The sequence below is a fragment of the Canis lupus genome, chromosome 18 (assembly GCF_003254725.2).
Source record: "Canis lupus dingo isolate Sandy chromosome 18, ASM325472v2, whole genome shotgun sequence".
NCBI lineage: Eukaryota > Metazoa > Chordata > Mammalia > Carnivora > Canidae > Canis > Canis lupus.
Window position 1 is genome coordinate 39,178,161 of NC_064260.1, and position 16,936 is coordinate 39,195,096.

The 16,936-nt window shown below is 36.4% G+C and overlaps 1 protein-coding gene across 1 annotated transcript; it reads left to right on the forward strand.

Annotated features, from left to right (window-relative positions):
• Nucleotides 1-654: 654 nt before the first annotated feature.
• Nucleotides 655-1,599, forward strand: LOC112663147 (olfactory receptor 1009). The gene has a single exon (XM_025451726.1). The coding sequence runs from the start codon at nucleotides 655-657 to the stop codon at nucleotides 1,597-1,599; it is 945 nt and encodes a 314-aa protein (XP_025307511.1).
• The last annotated feature ends 15,337 nt before the right edge of the window (nucleotides 1,600-16,936 follow it).

Sequence of the window (16,936 nt, forward strand, 5' to 3'; positions counted from 1 at the left end):
CTTATTGGTTGACTGTTGTACATTTTTCTATGTGGATGACTATTTTGCCTGCAAACAGTGTCAGTATTTTCTTAACTCTGTTTTCTAGAATTCTAACATCTTCATTCTTTTTTTATGGCTTAGTACTTTGAATGTGTTCTCCAGTATAATGTTAAATAGTACAAATTGTGAGAATATATAGTTTCTGGTTATAGTGTGAGTGTTTCTATTACTTACACTGTACACATATATTCTCTGGAAGCTTCAGAAAGATTCTTTTTACTGAGTTAAGTAATTCCTTTTCATTTGCAGTTTGGGATTTTTTTTCTTTGTTGTTGTGGTTTTGAGAGCCATATGTATCAAATTAAAGAATTTTATTGAAATAATTATAATGCATTTTCTTTTAATATGTAAATGTGGTGAGTAATTTTACAGGTTTTCTAATGGTGACCCAATTCTTAGTTCTAATTTTCTCTTTAAAACGTTTAAGCCATATTGCTTTTAAGAGCTTTACTATGTTTGATTTGCTAGCATTAATTTAGTCTCTTATATCGATTTTTCCAAAATTGGGCCTACAGCTTCTTTTCTTGTGTATTATGTTATGCTTTTAAAGAACTTAAAGTCGTATGCATATCTATTTTCTGTTTTTCTCACTCTAGAAGACCAACACAATCGATGGCTGATGGAAACCATACAAGAATCACAGAATTTATTTTCATAGGCTTGAAGTATCATCCTCGGATGCAAGTCTTCCTTTTCTTGCTCTTTCTACTTTTTTACTTTGTTACCGTGACAGGAAACTTGGGTATGATTATTCTCATCCAGATGGATTCCCGCCTTCACACACCCATGTACTTTTTTCTCAGTCACCTGTCTTTCGTGGACATCTGCTTTTCTTCAGTTGTGGGTCCCAAGATGCTCACCGACTTCTTCGCTGAAAAGAAGGCCATCTCCTTCCTGGGCTGTGCTTTGCAGCAATGGTTCTTTGGATTCTTTGTGGCCATTGAGTGTCTTCTGCTGGCATCCATGGCCTATGATCGCTATGTTGCCATCTGTAACCCATTATTATATTCTGTTGCCATGTCACAGAGACTCTGCATACAGCTGGTGGTTGGACCCTACACTGTTGGGTTTCTGAGCACCATGACTCACACCACGGCTGCTTTCCGACTTCCCTTTTGTGGCTCCAACATTATCAATCATTTCTTCTGTGACATGTCCCCCCTTCTTTCTTTGGTATGTGCTGACACCCGGATCAATAAATTGTTAGTTTTCATTGTGGCTGGAGCCGTACTGGTTGTCAGTAGCCTGACCATTATAATCTCCTATTTTTACATCCTTACTGCCATCCTGAGGATCCGTTCTGCCGATGGGAGGCGCAAAGCCTTTTCCACCTGTTCCTCCCACCTCACCGCGGTGTCCATCTTATACGGGACACTCTTCTTTATCTACGTGAGGCCAGGTGCAATTTTTTCCCTGGATGTCAATAAAGTGGTCTCAGTGTTCTACACAGCAGTGATCCCCATGTTGAATCCTCTCATCTACAGCTTGAGAAATAAAGAAGTGAAAGCTGCCATGCACAGAATGATCATCAGGAGGAAGTTTTGCATCAGAAGTTAAATTCCTGTCAGGAATAAAAAATATATATACACATATTATATTATATTATATATTATTATATTATATTATATAGTAATATATAATAATGTATAATATATAATATAATAGTATATAATAGTAATAATATATATATATATATATATATATATATATATATATATATATATACCTTCTAGATGTGAAAGGTATACCTGGTCCTCATCTGAAGATGCTAAGCAATGGGCAGAATTTGGAATATGGTATCCTTGCCAATTTTTTTTTAAAGCTCCATTTCAATCACGTGTGTGAAGATGATAAAAATTCCCAGTCCTGAGTCAGAGTAATTATGCTTCTTCAAACAATTTTATTATTGGGAATAGGATAAAAATCTAATAAGTGTTGGATCATCTAGCTATTAATACTACGGCACTGGCTGGACCAATATGTCCAGACCAGGTGCAATTTATTGGAATGACATGTATGGTCACCATCCCTAAACACAGAATTGAAAATAGGAAACAGAGCAGGTCACTTAGCTATGGATGATTCTTTTAACTAAAGAAATTCCTCGTATCATTTCCTTTAAATATCTTTTATGCCTATTTTCTTTATTCTTGTCTTCTAAGAATACCACGTCATAATCACTGCAGAAAAAAGTAAATATAGACAAGTAAAAAGTGAACAATATTGACAACACAAAACTTATATTCTTACTTTTCCACCAAGTTACAAGTGGCAAGAGAGATGCCTCTCTACATATTTAGCTCTGAAGTTGTTCCAACTATTACTTTAATATTTGATATTTAGTTTTTTCTGTTTCTTTCGACAAAAATAAGTAGGTATCACTTATATAATTTAGAAATAAAATGCAAACAGGTGAATGAGAGAAGAAGAAAATTCTAAAGAATCAGAGGTGTTGAGAAGTCAGAGGTAAACTAAAATGCAGAAAATGTATATCCTGTTTTCATGTTAGCCTTTTATTGTTGTTCCAAATTAGAAAAAAAGAAAAATACAATAAGATGTAGTTTACACATTTTTTAACACCTTTCTGTCCCTCATAAAACATTTAAACAATTCAAGAGGTATTATAATTACTTCAGGTAAGAGAAAAGTGATTTCTGAAAAGTGTTGTTTTGGTGCAACACTTTTGGTGCAACAATCTGCAGGCTTTTGAGCTCTGATCGCTGAGTGTGATCTAAAAATATAAAATTTATCTCTAGATTATGGAAAGATAGAGGGGGAAAAAGGAGAGTGAAACCTGCCTTGGTAACAATACAGGGAGAGCTAGAGTATAAATGTATCTCAAGTCTGTGACTAATAAATTTCATGATGGATTTACTGGATAAACAAATATTTTCTTTGGCAGTGTTGATGGGATGATGGTGTCCTAGCCATCCATTCTTGGGATCATGCTTTAAATATTGCAGTTATTCTAAGCAGATCACTTTGCAATGACTGGTCATAGGGTGGTTTGCAATCAGAGAGAGTGAGCAAGTTGTGCAGAGAACTGAATACCAAGACAATGAAGTGATATGTAGGCTAAGGATAATCACAGATTCAGTGAGGCAACTATTTCAGACAGCAGGTATGAGTCATGGGCTAGGAAACTAGACAGACAGAATTAGTGCCAATGGGTTGCTTTGAAAAGGATTCAGATTTTAGCTCGGAAATTTCTTCCATTTAATTTACATTATTTATTTATTTTTGAAGCAGTTAATTAGGTGAAGGCTGGGATCAACACTCTCAGATGTGTGTCTTTGTTGTCAGTGTTGAAATAAGTGACTTACTTTTTTTTTTTTTTTTTGCTGAAAGGAAAATTATCAATGTTTTAGGCTGTGCCTTTCTTTACAGCACAGATCCTGCACCAAAGGAAGGTTCGTGAGCATTCTCTTGGTTTTTTTCCCCCTTTCCCATTGCGTTTTTTTTTTTTTTTTTCATAGAATCTCTAAGCTTAATGTTACAGGGTACAAATACGAACCTGATCTGTTTTATCTGTGATTTTGGACTAGGAAAATTATGCAACATTAAAAAAAACTACAACAAAACACCCCAAACCTTTTACACCTGAGTTATTGGGATCCAGGTAGTAGCTTTGGTTCAGTCTGGGGTCCACAGGGAGTTTTGTGAGCCCCATGTTCCCTCTGGTATGAGTGATGGGACACGCACATATCTGAAGCAATCTGGGAGGAGAGCTATTTAAGGGTAAGAGCAAGAGAGTCATTCAAGTCATTCAGTGGCCACTCTGAGTTTCACTCAGCATGAATTGATTCAAATCACAACCCTGCATCTCCCTCCCAGAATACTTGCCTCTTGCAGCCTTGGGGAGTTGTGATGGAGAAATAATGTGGGTCGTAGAATCTTAGATTTTGTTCACTTCATGATGTTGGGAGACACCACCAGACAAGCTATACCACATTTTATGTGTCACTCAAATAATGAAAGTTTTATAAACCATTTAAGAAAATATTTCTGGTCAAGAAAAGGGATTGCAGATTTTTAAAAAAGGTTCATCTATTTGCTGTCTACAAGAGACTCATTTTAGACAGAAGGACACCTACAGCCTGAAAATAAAAGGTTGGAGAACCATTTACCATTCAAATGGTCCTCAAAACAAAGCAGGGGTAGCCATCCTTATATCAGATAAACTAAAATTTATCCCTAAGACTGTAGTGAGAGATGAAGAGGGACACTATATCATACTTAAAGGATCTATCCAACAAGAGGACTTAACAATCATCAATATATATGCCCCGAATGTGGGAGCTGCCAAATATATCAATCAATTAATAACCAAAGTTAAGACATACTTAGATAATAATACACTTATTTATTTGAGAGAGAGAGAGAGAGAGAGAGAGAGAGAGCAAGAGAGAGCACATCAGCACAAATGGGGAGAGGGAGAAGCAGGCTCTCTGGTGAGCTGGGAGCCTGACATGGGGCTCGATCCCAGAACCTTGGGATCATGACCTGAGCCAAAGGCAGATGCGTAACTGACTGTGCCACCCAGGTGCCCCAGGATATGGAATTGATTATAAGCACCTGTTCATATAAAATATCTCTTGGTGAAGAATCTGACATTCAGAATGGAATGGGTGATATCAGGTCTTCTTCAAGTGCTTAAAAATTCCCTGGAATCCACCGGAATCATCTGTGAGACACTCTACTTTTTAAATATTTTTTAAATTTATTTTTAATAATAAATTTATTTTTTATTGGTGTTCAATTTGCCAACATACAGAATATGAGACATTCTACTTTTGCCAAGGCTCCTGATATTTTATGGGTAGCTCATCTAAGGAATGGACCAATTGAACTCATTTATTTATTTTATTTTTTATAAAGATTTTATTTATTTATTTGATAGAGAAAGAAAGAGAGAGAACAAGGGAGGAAGGGGCAGAGGGGGAGGGAGAAGCAGACTCTCCTCTGAGTAGGGAGCCTGATGATGACACAGGGCTCAGGACCTTGAGATCCTGACCTGAGCTGAAGGCAGATGCTTAACTGACCAAGCCACCCAGGCGCCCCATTAGAACTCATCCAGATGGATGTGAGCCATCATCTGAACTCAGGGTGGTAGGTCAGTAACTGCAATCTCCTTGAACCTCAGTCGAGCAATTCAAATGCCAAATATAATGGGGCTGAAGGCAAATCTCATGATGCTGATGGAAAGCACACTCACCTATAACCTAACAAGAGTTCCCATTGAGTATAATGAAAGGCTTTCTGCCCTCAAGAAACCACTTTCTCCATGGTTTATACCACTATTTTTCAATGATGAAGCAAAAATTATTTTTTTAATTGAGAAGATGCTTCAATTTACTTAGGATATTATATAATTTAATGTATAAATTGAATAAAAATCTTTGAACTAATAATAATATACAATAGGTAACTAAATTTAATAATTTTTGTTGTTGCTTACAGAAAGCGGTAAGAACACATTTTTGGGGGGACTTAATTATTGTAGAGTATTTGGAAGGTGGAACACAAAAAAGAATAAAATCATGTAATTTCACTAGCCACATATAAAAACTGTGCCTATTTTAATACACTTATTTCAGGCATTTTCCCATTTATGTATATTTGTCTAGTATATATAGAATTCAGATACACATAAATGTACACAGTCTATTTTAAAGATAATGAAATCTTGAATAACACATTGTTGCAATATGATTTTGTTTGTACAGATAAAGTATATTAAATCTTTGGCTTATATTCTTCCAGAAATTTTCTCTGTGTGTTTCTAGGTGTGTAATTTTACAAAATTTCATATTAAATATTATTTTAGCCTGTCTTAAACTAAATCATAAATCAAATATTTTAAATAGACTATTTTCTAGTAAACATTCCTCTCAAGACCATTTTTAATTGCTACTACTGTTACTACAAATAGCATAATGGGATAGAGTAGATGTCAGGATGGAGGCAGCATCATTCAGCTAATAAGTGGTGGGGATGGGATTTTTACATTCTTAGCTGTTATGCTGATACCCCCACCCTAATGAGATTACCTCGGAAAAAGAATAGCTAAGAAGAAAAGAAACCAAATAGGTTCCATTTGTCTCTACCACAGAAACTACTGAAGAAGCATCCTATCTTTTGTTCTCCCCTTCTTTGATAGAGGTCCCACCTTTAGCTGGGCACATTGAAACCACAATAAAAGACTGCATTTTTCAATTTTCTTTGTAGGCTAGGGTTGACGTGTGACTAAGTCCTGACAGGTAAGTGGAAACTTTGTAAGGTGCTCTAGGAGGTTTCCTTAGAATTTCAGGAAGTGCCTTTTCTCTCATCTGTATCCTTCCTATTACCTGGAATGCAGATTTAATGGCTGGACCTTGAACACTCATTTTGTACCACGAAGAAGCATTTAGGTTCTAGATGCTGTATATCAGCCATTATCAGCCCTAAATTTGCCACCTCCAGATTTGTTTTATAATAGAGAAAATACATTTCTTGAAATAATTTTTAAAGTTACTGTTATTTTGAGTCTCCCCTCTTATATCACCAATCCTAATTCAAACTGATATAAATCCCTCTTTTGAAAGCAGAGGATGGGAGCAGAACACCCACATCACACCTTGGTTGACTATTGGCTTGACTTTTAAAGCTTCAGTGAATTAAAGGAGAATAAAATTAGGAGAAAATACTTAAGATGGTGTGTAGTTCTATTCATTTTCTTTCTCCTCACTTGACACCCTTCGAGAGAAACAAATACAAGTATACCTTCTCTATTTCATTTCACTTTATTGTGCTTCATGGATACTTGTATCTTTTACAAATTGAAGGTTTACCATCCTGTGATGAGCAATACTATCGGCAATATTTTTCCAACAGCATTTGCTCACTTTGTGTGTGTGTGTGTGTGTGTGTGTGTGTGTGTCTCATGTTTTGGTCATTCCTGCAATATTTTGTTATTATAAAATAATAAAATAATATAAATTATTATATTTATTATAGTGATCTCTGGTCAGTGAGCTTGGTGTTACTATTGTAATTGGGGCACCATGAACCACACCCATATAAAATGGCAAACCTTACGGTGAATGTGGGTTCTTATTGCTCCACCAACTGGCTGGTGACCCTGTCTCTCTCCTTCTCCCCCTCTTATTTTCTGAGACATCATACTGAAATTAGACCAATTAATAAGGTCAAGTGGAGGGTCAATGGGTGTGGCAAACTTCATTGTTGTCTTACTTTAAGAAATTGCCACAGCCATCCCAAGGTTCAGCACCACCCTGACTGGTCAGCAGCCATCAACATGGAGGCAGGACCTTCCACCAGCAGAGGATCATAACTTGCCTAAAGCTCAGATGATGGTTAGCATTTTTTAGCAATAGTGTATTTTTAATTAAGGTATGTACATTTTTCTTTTAGATATAATGCTATTGCACATAATAAACTACAGTATGATGTAACTATAACTTTTATATATACTGGAAAGCCAAAAAATTCATTTGACTTACTTAATGTAATATTCATTTTATTGCAGTACTCTGGAACTGAACCCACAATATCTCCAAGGTGTGCTTGCACTACATGCTTGGGCCAGTTTCTGCCCCCGCCCCCCATCTGGTGGCTGTGTCCAGGGCATTGGGATTCTGTGACCGACTTCCCCTCCTGGAGCAAGTGCCTACATCTGAGGCTTTGGAGAGGCAGAGTCTCATGATTTACAGTCCCACCAGGTGTGGGATGGACATGGTATTTATCCTGAGAGAGTGGTTCTTCTGCCAAAGAAGGGAAGAGAGACATCTGGTCTATTCCAGATGGACACATTTGATATGGAACTTTGAGGAAAGAGAAAGAAAGGTTTAAGGAAGATGTCTGGAGAGAGAAAGAGATGCCATTTTCACACATTTCTTCTCCCCTACCAATGTGAGAGACAATAAAAAAAAAACATTTAAAAATATGTTTAAATTCATGTGTATGAATGATAGGTAGAAAGAGAGGAAGAGGAAGAAAGAAGGAGAGGAGAGAGAGAATTTATATGGGAATGGCCCAGTTATATTCACATTTCACAAGTGAGACCACATAGAACCAAATTCAAAATAAGAAGCTATATCCAGGGATCCCTGGGTGGCGCAGCGGTTTGGCTCCTGCCTTTGGCCCAGGGCGCGATCCTGGAGACCCGGGATCGAATCCCACATCGGGCTCCCGGTGCATGGAGCCTGCTTCTCCCTCGGCCTGTGTCTCTGCCTCTCTCTCTCTCTCTGTGACTATCATAAATAAATAAAAATTGAAAAAAAATATTTAAAAATAAAAAAAGAAGCTATATCCAATAATACAGAAAATTTAAACAAAAACATTTCTTACTATACTCATCTATGAAATGGAGATAATACCTATATAGGGCACTTTATTATTATAACATTAAGAAAGTTACTACAGATAACTTCTCAGAAGATTGTGATTGATATTTATAGTATTATTATTATTGCTAGTCTAATAAAAATTTTATATAATCATCTTTATAAATGTTAGGAAGGCATATGATGCCATCTGCTCCTAATCAAATTTTATAAAATTTTAGTAGCCTAGAAAAGAGAAATAATGCTTCCTTATCGCATGGTCTGGGGAATACTACTTTATCATCAGAGTCTAGCACAATATCTGACTCAGAAGTGATTCAATAGAAGTTTGTTAAATGCTTCTGAGGTCATTTTGAAATGAATGTAATGAAGCATTATTAACCTTTAAGGCTGAGATTAGTCTCTCTCCAGTTCCATGTTAATAAAGATTCCCTCAAGATGGCCTTAGATCCTCAATTCATAAAAACCTAGTTTAAAATATTCAGTATTATTTTAGAAGAAGAGGGTCAAGGTTTGTTTTACAGTATGTGCTTTCAGTACCATGACAGGCACAATTTCATATTAGTCATGATGTATCTTTTATGATCATCCTCATTTTTAAAAGTCATCTATTGACATGGTCTCAGTGAATATAGGCTGTTTAAATAAAAGGTAGGCAGGTTTCCTTAGTGAAATAGCTTTGTAAGAATTCCTCCTTAAGGTGTCTCTAAACTTAGCCGCTAGATGGCAGCAACAGCTTACCAATCAATAATTTTGTCTAACGTTTTCTTTAATAATTGAAAACGTAATTAAGGTAAGTGCTTCAGCGTGGATGGAACTGGAGGGTATTATGCTGAGTGAAATAAATCAATTGGAGAAGGACAATCTATTATATGGTTTCACTTATATGTGGAATATATATTTCTTATATTGTGTGAAAGAGATTATAAGGGAAAGGAGGGGAACCGAGTGGGAAAAATTTGAGAGGGAGACAAACTATGAGAGATCCTAACTCTGGGAAACAAAGGGTTGTGGAAGGGGAGGGGAGATGGGGTGATTTGGTGACCAGCACTGAGGAAGGCACTTGATGGGATGAGCACTGGGTGTTATAATTTTAAATAAAAACAAATGTAAAGAATAATAATAATTATAAAAATAAAAAAAATGAAATAGTTCAAAGACGAAAAAAAAAGTAGGAGGGTTGGAAAAAGTTTTCAAAAGTCTAAAAATTAATTTTGAAGGGCTGTGAAATCAAATACACATTATGTGTGTTTGGGCCTATGTATACTAGTCCCCCCATTATCTTTGGTTTTGCTTTCTGAGGTTTTAGTTACTTGCAGTCAATCAAGGTCTGGAAGCAGATGATCCTCCTCCTGAGGTATTGTCAGAAGATCAATGATGACCCAAAGCTATGTCACAGTGCCTATGTCATTCACCTCCCTTTATCTCATCATGTAGACATTTTATCATCTCACATTATCTCAAGAAGAAGGATGAGCACAGTACAGTCAGATATTTTGGGAGAGACCACATTCACATAACTTTACAATATATTGTTATAATTGTTTTATTATATTATTATTGTCATTAATCTCTTACTGTGCCTAATTTATGAATAAACTCTATCCTAGGTATATACATGTAGGAAAAAATGGGGTTTGTAGAGGGTTCAGTACTCATATACGGTTTCAGGCATCCACTGGGGGTCTTTGCATGCAACCCCTACAGATAAAAGGGGGCTACTATACTTTATATTGGATATCTCATCATATAAATGTTTATCACACATAGAAATTTAACATCTCTGATCTACTCTCCCATTCTTATCTTTCAAATTTTGGGAGTAAGGTATAAAGGGAGAACGACTTCCTATGAAGAGTAACACAGGTTAGAATACATAGCTCAGGGATTTTACTCTGTGGTCAAACATTCTTATAACTCCTTACATCATCATAACAATAAATAAAAAGCCTTCATAACATTAGTTACAAATACTTTTCCTGGTCTGTCCTTTGCAACTTTGAAAATAAATAAAATTGTGTGGGCTTTTTTTCATTTTTATTACAACTCCCATCTTTAAATATTGAGTATAGATTAGAATATTTGGCATTTATGTTTGAGTTTTTGTGGCTTTTCATATTTGTATTTTAATCTAATTATTCAGGAATTTAAAAATATCCCAAGTATAATCCCCTTCCTCTTCATGGGATAACACTTACATATTAATAATAGTGGTGATTGTAAAATGCTGTTGTCAACTGAGCTATTGAAACCCTCTTAAAGAACAGGTGCTATATGGGTGTCTGAGTAGCTCAGTCAGTTGAGCATTGGACTCTTGATTTCAGCTCAGATCATGATCTCAGGGTTGTGAGATGGAGCCCCTCACAGGGCTTTGTGAGCTGGTTGAGATAGTCTCTGCCTCTCCCTTCCTCCTGCTTTCTCTCTATCTCAAAATAAAACAAGAAAAGAAGAAAGAAGAAAAAGAACACGTGATGTAAAATTCTTAGGTAAAATGTAATGTTGTAGGCTTTGTACAGATAATTTTATTTTAAAGCAACTCTGTGTGGTAGAAATCCTTCTCATTCAGGAGATAATGAAAAGTGAGGGTCATGGAAGTGGAGTGACTTTTCTGAAGTTACATGGAAGGGAATGGCAGACAGAGATGTCAAATTACGTCTGCTTGGTTCTCAAGCTCTCCTTTTATTAAACAGTCTTTTTTTCTTTTTTTTACCTTATTGTTAGAAAATCTATAGCTTAATGGTAGCACTTGTATTCAGTCCTCTGTTCTGGTAAGCATCATCATTATACAGAAAGTCTATTTTTCAGGATGTCTGGCATTTTATACCCTACTTAGCATTTTTGGAATCTTTCTTGATATATTTAGTAGTGAAATGCTTTATATAAATGCAGATTCTTTAAAAAAATTCAAATGTAAATTTGAAAAAATCCTTATGCTGATAATTTTTCAGTGGAAAATATCTATATGTATTGTCAACTGGAGTAACAGTTCAACTCAAGATTTCTGTTCCCTGACATTCCTTAGCCAATGATATATTTTTTTATATATTTTATTTATTTATTATTTTTATTTATTTATTATAGTCACAGACAGAGAGAGAGAGAGAGGCAGAGACACAGGCAGAGGGAGAAGCAGGCTCCATGCACAGGGAGCCGGACGTGCGATACGATCCCCAGTCTCCAGGATCGCGCCCTGGGCCAAAGGCAGGCGCCAAACCGCTGCGCCACCCGGGGATCCCCAGCCAATGATATTTTAAAAAAAAATCAAGTTGTTTGTTTATTTATTTATTTATTTATTTGGTCATTAATGTATTGCCATTTATAAGGGCACAAGAAAGTAAGCTGAATTATTTCAAAAACCACTCTTTGGTCCCCTCTGCATACCTCACCCCATGTTACAGAATCTTGCAAAGAGTGGGCCTCAGTCAGGGATGGTATTCAAAATATAACTGGTGGGACAAGGGCACTGATCCATCAAAGAGAACGCTGGTTTAAAAAGGTCCTGCAGCCCTGAGCTGTCCTCCCATTATCTTCCCAGTGGGTAGATTTCAGGGAAGTCTGGATATGGAGTAGAGGGTGGGGTGTTCAGGATGCTTGGCAGGTGAAGGGCTGAGAGAGGTAGCTATTTTCCAAAGACTAGGGATGTATTTTGAATTTAACTGCTGGTACAGCCCTAGCAGTGCTACGCTGGACACCGCAATGTCTGTTGCATTGACTGGGTTGTGGTCTCTCTCCCTTAGGGTCATGTGACAGAAATGTGACAGAAAACCACCATAATAAAAAGTAGCACCAATAAATTCCATTTGTGGGGTCATTATAGGTTTTGAAATTTAGAGGGAGAGCTTGCTTTAGACTGCAGATGTCAGAAGGAAGGCTCTTTATGGAGGAGGTAATGTTTCAACTTAAAATTGCATGAATTAGAAACATTTTTCAATATTTATCTGATATTATTATAACAAAAATGCATAAAATGTATTTTATTAATTTTTCCTTATTGTCAGCTAAAAATTTGCAACTCTTTTGCAGCATAGGGTGAATGCTCTGTGGTGAAGCTTAATATAGTTTATTTTTACCTTTCTTTCCTTTGCTCGTTTTTCCTTGCCTAATATTAATCATTTAGGTGAAGAAAACAACTTTTAAGAGTGTACATTAAAAATAAACTTAATTATTTGCTTTTTCTTTGGCAAATGGGTTTGCCTTGTGAATTTGAAATTTCAACTTTAATCAACAGTGATTATATCAATATACCTAAAAATAAACGATTTGGAATTTAGGTTTTTATGACCTCAGAAAGTAATTTAATTGACATATAACATTGTACTAGTTTTAGGTGCACAACGTAATAATTTGCTATATATGTGTATTGCAGAATGGTTACCACAAGTTTTGTTAGCATCTATCACCACAGAGTTACAATTTTTTTTTGGAATGAGAACTTTTAAGAACTATTCTCTAAGGAACTTTCAAGTATACATACAGTATTATTGACAATGGTCACCATGCTGTACCCTACATCCTCAGGCCTTGTTGATCTTATAATTCATTTTGCTCACCTTTCCAACCTCTGCCTCTGGCAACTACCAAACCACCCAGCACTTCTCTGTATCTATGAGTTTTTGTTTTGTTTCATATTTTTAGATTCCACATATAAGTGAAATCACACAGTATTTGTCTTTCTTTGACTTATTTCAGGAAGTAAATTTTAAACCTTTTTTGTGTTTGTTATGATTTTTTCTCCATTTTTGATTTTTATTTTTTTAGGGAAGGAGAGAAGCAGGGAGCAGAAGGAGAGGGAGAGAGAGAGAGAATCTTAAGCAGGCTCCATATGCAGCGTGGACCCTGATGCTGGCTTATCTCACAATCCTGGGATCATGACCTGAGCCAAAATCAAGAGCCAGACGCTTAACTGAGCCACCCAGACACCCCATTCAGGAAGTAAATTTTAAAAGAAATCTTAGAAATATATATTCTGAAGATTCAAGACAGATTTACATAAGGGATTTAACATAATTGTGATAAGCAACATAGGAAGAATGAAAATATTAATTTCCATTTAAATTAAAGTACAATTTGCCCCCCAAAAGAAAATATAACTATGTTTACAGACTAAGCATTAGCCAGTTCTTCAAAGAAAATAACCAACCATCAGGAAGACAATAAACAGGGCCAGAGTCATTCCCCAAATCCTGACTAATGACAACTGCTTGTTGTAGACACTTTACCTAAGACAACACACATATAAAAACCATTAGCAATATTGAACCTATAAACTCACAGTGTCATACAATAAAAATGGATTATTATGCAGACGACTCATTATCAACAATAGCCAAATTATGAAAAGAGCCCAAATGTCCATCTACTTATGAAGGATAAAGAAGATGGAATATTACTCAGCCATCATGATTTGCAAGAACTTGGATGGAGCTAAAGAGTATTATGATAAGTGAAACAAGTCCGTCAGAGACACACATACCATATTATTTCACTCACATGTGGAATTTAAGAAACAAAACAGATGAAACATAGGGGAAAAAGAAAGGGGGGAGGCAAACCACAAAACAGACTCTTTTTTTAAATTTATTTTTTATTGGTGTTCAATTTGCCAACATATAGAATAACACCCAGTGCTCATAATGACAGAGAAGACACTGAGGGTTGATGGAGAGGAGGTTGGTGGGGGGATGGGCTAGATGGGTGATGGACATTAAGGAGGACATTTGTGATGAGCAATGAGTGTTATATCTAAGTGTTGAATCATTAAATTCCATACCAAAAATCAACATTACATTGTGTATGAACTAACTAGAATTTAAATAAAAACTTGAAACTAAAAATAAATAAATAAATGAGCAAAATCTGAATAGTCTTCAGGGAAGAAACAGAATTGTCTTTCATATGTGGAGTCAACAGAGAGTTATCATCAAAAAGTAAGGTTTCATGGAGAAATTTGCTTTAAAGAATATAGCAGCATTCTAAGAAATTAAAAATGAAACCAATAAAACCTCCTAGAGTAGGGAAGTTGTGTTGTTTGCTGAAGGGCTTACACTTTTCATCACTCAGGGTGGAACCCATATTGACTCTGTTTTGTCAGGCTTATGGTGTTTGTTTTGCAGATGAAACAGGACCCTAAAGTATTTTGTTTTATTTATTTGTATTCTTTTCTTGGCAATTAGAAATGTATTTCTCTTGCCATAGGCTAAAAGTTCAAATATAATTGCTATAAAGTTTAATGATCCGTGTTCTCAGAAATTCGCTTCCAGCCCTTGGTTAAATTCTTTGTATATTTTGGATGAAGTCCTAGGAAGATTAATTTATTTGGCTACATGCTATCTTTGAGAAAAGTTCATTTTTCAGATTCTTTGCTCTCGCTCCCAAGATATGAATGCAATAGAAAGAGAGGCAGGGAGAACTAAGGTCCTCCAGTGGCCCACCCTCTCCATGCTACTTCAGTTTACCAGGGATTCCATAGTGGTTCCTGGCTTAGCCTGGAAACAGAGAGAATGGAGGGACTATTTCCAGTTAAAAACAAATATATTTGGAGAAGGACAAACATTATATGGTCTCATTCATTTGGGGAATATAAAAATTAGTGAAAGGGAATAAAGGGGAAAGGAGAGAAAATGAGTGGGAAATATCAGTGAGGGAGACAGAACTTGAGAGACTCCTAACTCTGGGAAATGAACAAGGGGTGGTGGAAAGGGAAGTGGGCAGGGAGATGGGGTGACTGGGTGATAGGCACTGAGGGGGGCACTTGATGGGATGGGCACTGGATGTTATGCTATATGTTTGCAAACCGAACTCCAATAAAAAAAAAATATATATATATACAAAAATTCCCGTGGTTCAAAAAAAAAAAAACAAATATAAAATGATCAGAAAACAGATTTCCTTGGACTTATGTAGGATATGAAGCAAAACTTTGCACTTTCCCTTAGTGGTTCATTCCCAAGATATGGTAGACTTTGGGGACAGAGGATCTTCCATAGCAACCACAAAGAAAAGATGATGTAACTAATTTAGGGAACTTTTATCTAATCGATGAAGCCTCTGGATATGTTTTGCATCAAGTATTCCACATTTTCTTCTTGGAAGAAAAGAAACAGTAAAACCAAATGACTATTAAAAATTCGGACCTATTGTGCATGAGAAGGTGGCCACGTTAAAGGGAGAGATGAAAGCTTACAAACTTGGCTCGTTCTTACGGTAGTTCTTCATGCCATCTTCAAAGAAGAGAGAGCCTATTAGAATGTAAGTTGAGAACTTCTAAATCATTTTCTGTTTTTTTCTACCTGCTCTTCAACACGCTCAAGAGAACACAGATTATTTTAAGTAGAATTAAAATAAATTATATGTCTGGCTCAAGGCCAGGACTGGCATGATCCTCATCTTTGTTGGATCATTGAGCAAGATCTAAGAAGAGATAATTTATGTAGAGATAAGCTTAGATTTTGCAACTGGATCAAAATATACTTGCCTTGGTATAAAATGGGACAGAGATGCTTTAGTAGCAGCAAAAAGGAAAAAGAACAATGAATTCAACTCACATCCCTATCTGTACCACCTGGGTGTCTTCCTTGCTATGAGAAGATTATTATAGGTTGGGTTGATATTCTACTAGTGCTCTGAACATGAGAGCTGGTTGTGTTCCCCTGCTCTGTGTAGTTCAATCTTTGTGGAGCACTATATTCTCTTCTAAGAATCAAATACAGCAGAGAAGCTGAGAAATTAAAATGTGCGTGGAAGGCTTGGGTAGGTTTAGAAACCAAGGTTGATAAGGCCTTGTCCAAGAGCTTTGGGCAACTGTCAAATGGAAGACTGATATGTAGTGTATGAGGACTCTGGAGGTGTTCCTAGACTCTTGAAGAGCCCTAAGAAAGAGCTGAGTGTGATGGGTGGACTGTCTTCCTGACCATCCCATCTTCTTCTTTAACCCTCTGAAGCAGAGGATATAATGTAAGCTGTATTATTGGCCTAAGAGGAGACCCTGCTAATTTTGAATAATACATTTCATATTGGAAAATTGGAAGAAAAGTATCTAGCCTAAGAATGATTGTTGCACTCCACTAGTCCTGGGCTAATAAAACTTCTTTAAAGTATAGGGGTGCCTGGATGGCTCATTTGGTTAAGTGTGTCCCACTCTTGACTTCAGCTCAGCTTCAGGGTCATGGGATCAAACCCAGCATCAGACTCCAAGCTCAGAATGAAGTCTATTTGAGATTCTCTCTCTCTGCTCCTCCCCTGCTCTCTCTCTCTCTCATAAACAAACAAACAAACAAACAAATAAATATATTTTTTTTAAAAGTAAAGTATTCAGAGTTTTCAGAGTACTTACATATTTTCCTCTCATTCTAAGTGGAAGAGAGTTCTGAGAGAGCAGGAGACAGAATTTTAGTTACACTGAACACATGAAGCAGCTCAGGGTCAAAGAGATCAGCTGACCTACACAAAGGCACCGTGAGAGAGGGTGATAAGGGATAGATGGAGGGTATACAGGTGGGATAATTTAGGCTCTTTTCCAGATTTCTTTCCTGTACATTTCCGTAAAGGTG

What these genes read in the sequence shown, in the direction of transcription:
- LOC112663147 (XM_025451726.1), top strand. Translation starts at nt 655, where the DNA reads ATGGCTGATGGAAACCATACAAGAATCACAGAATTTATTTTCATAGGC.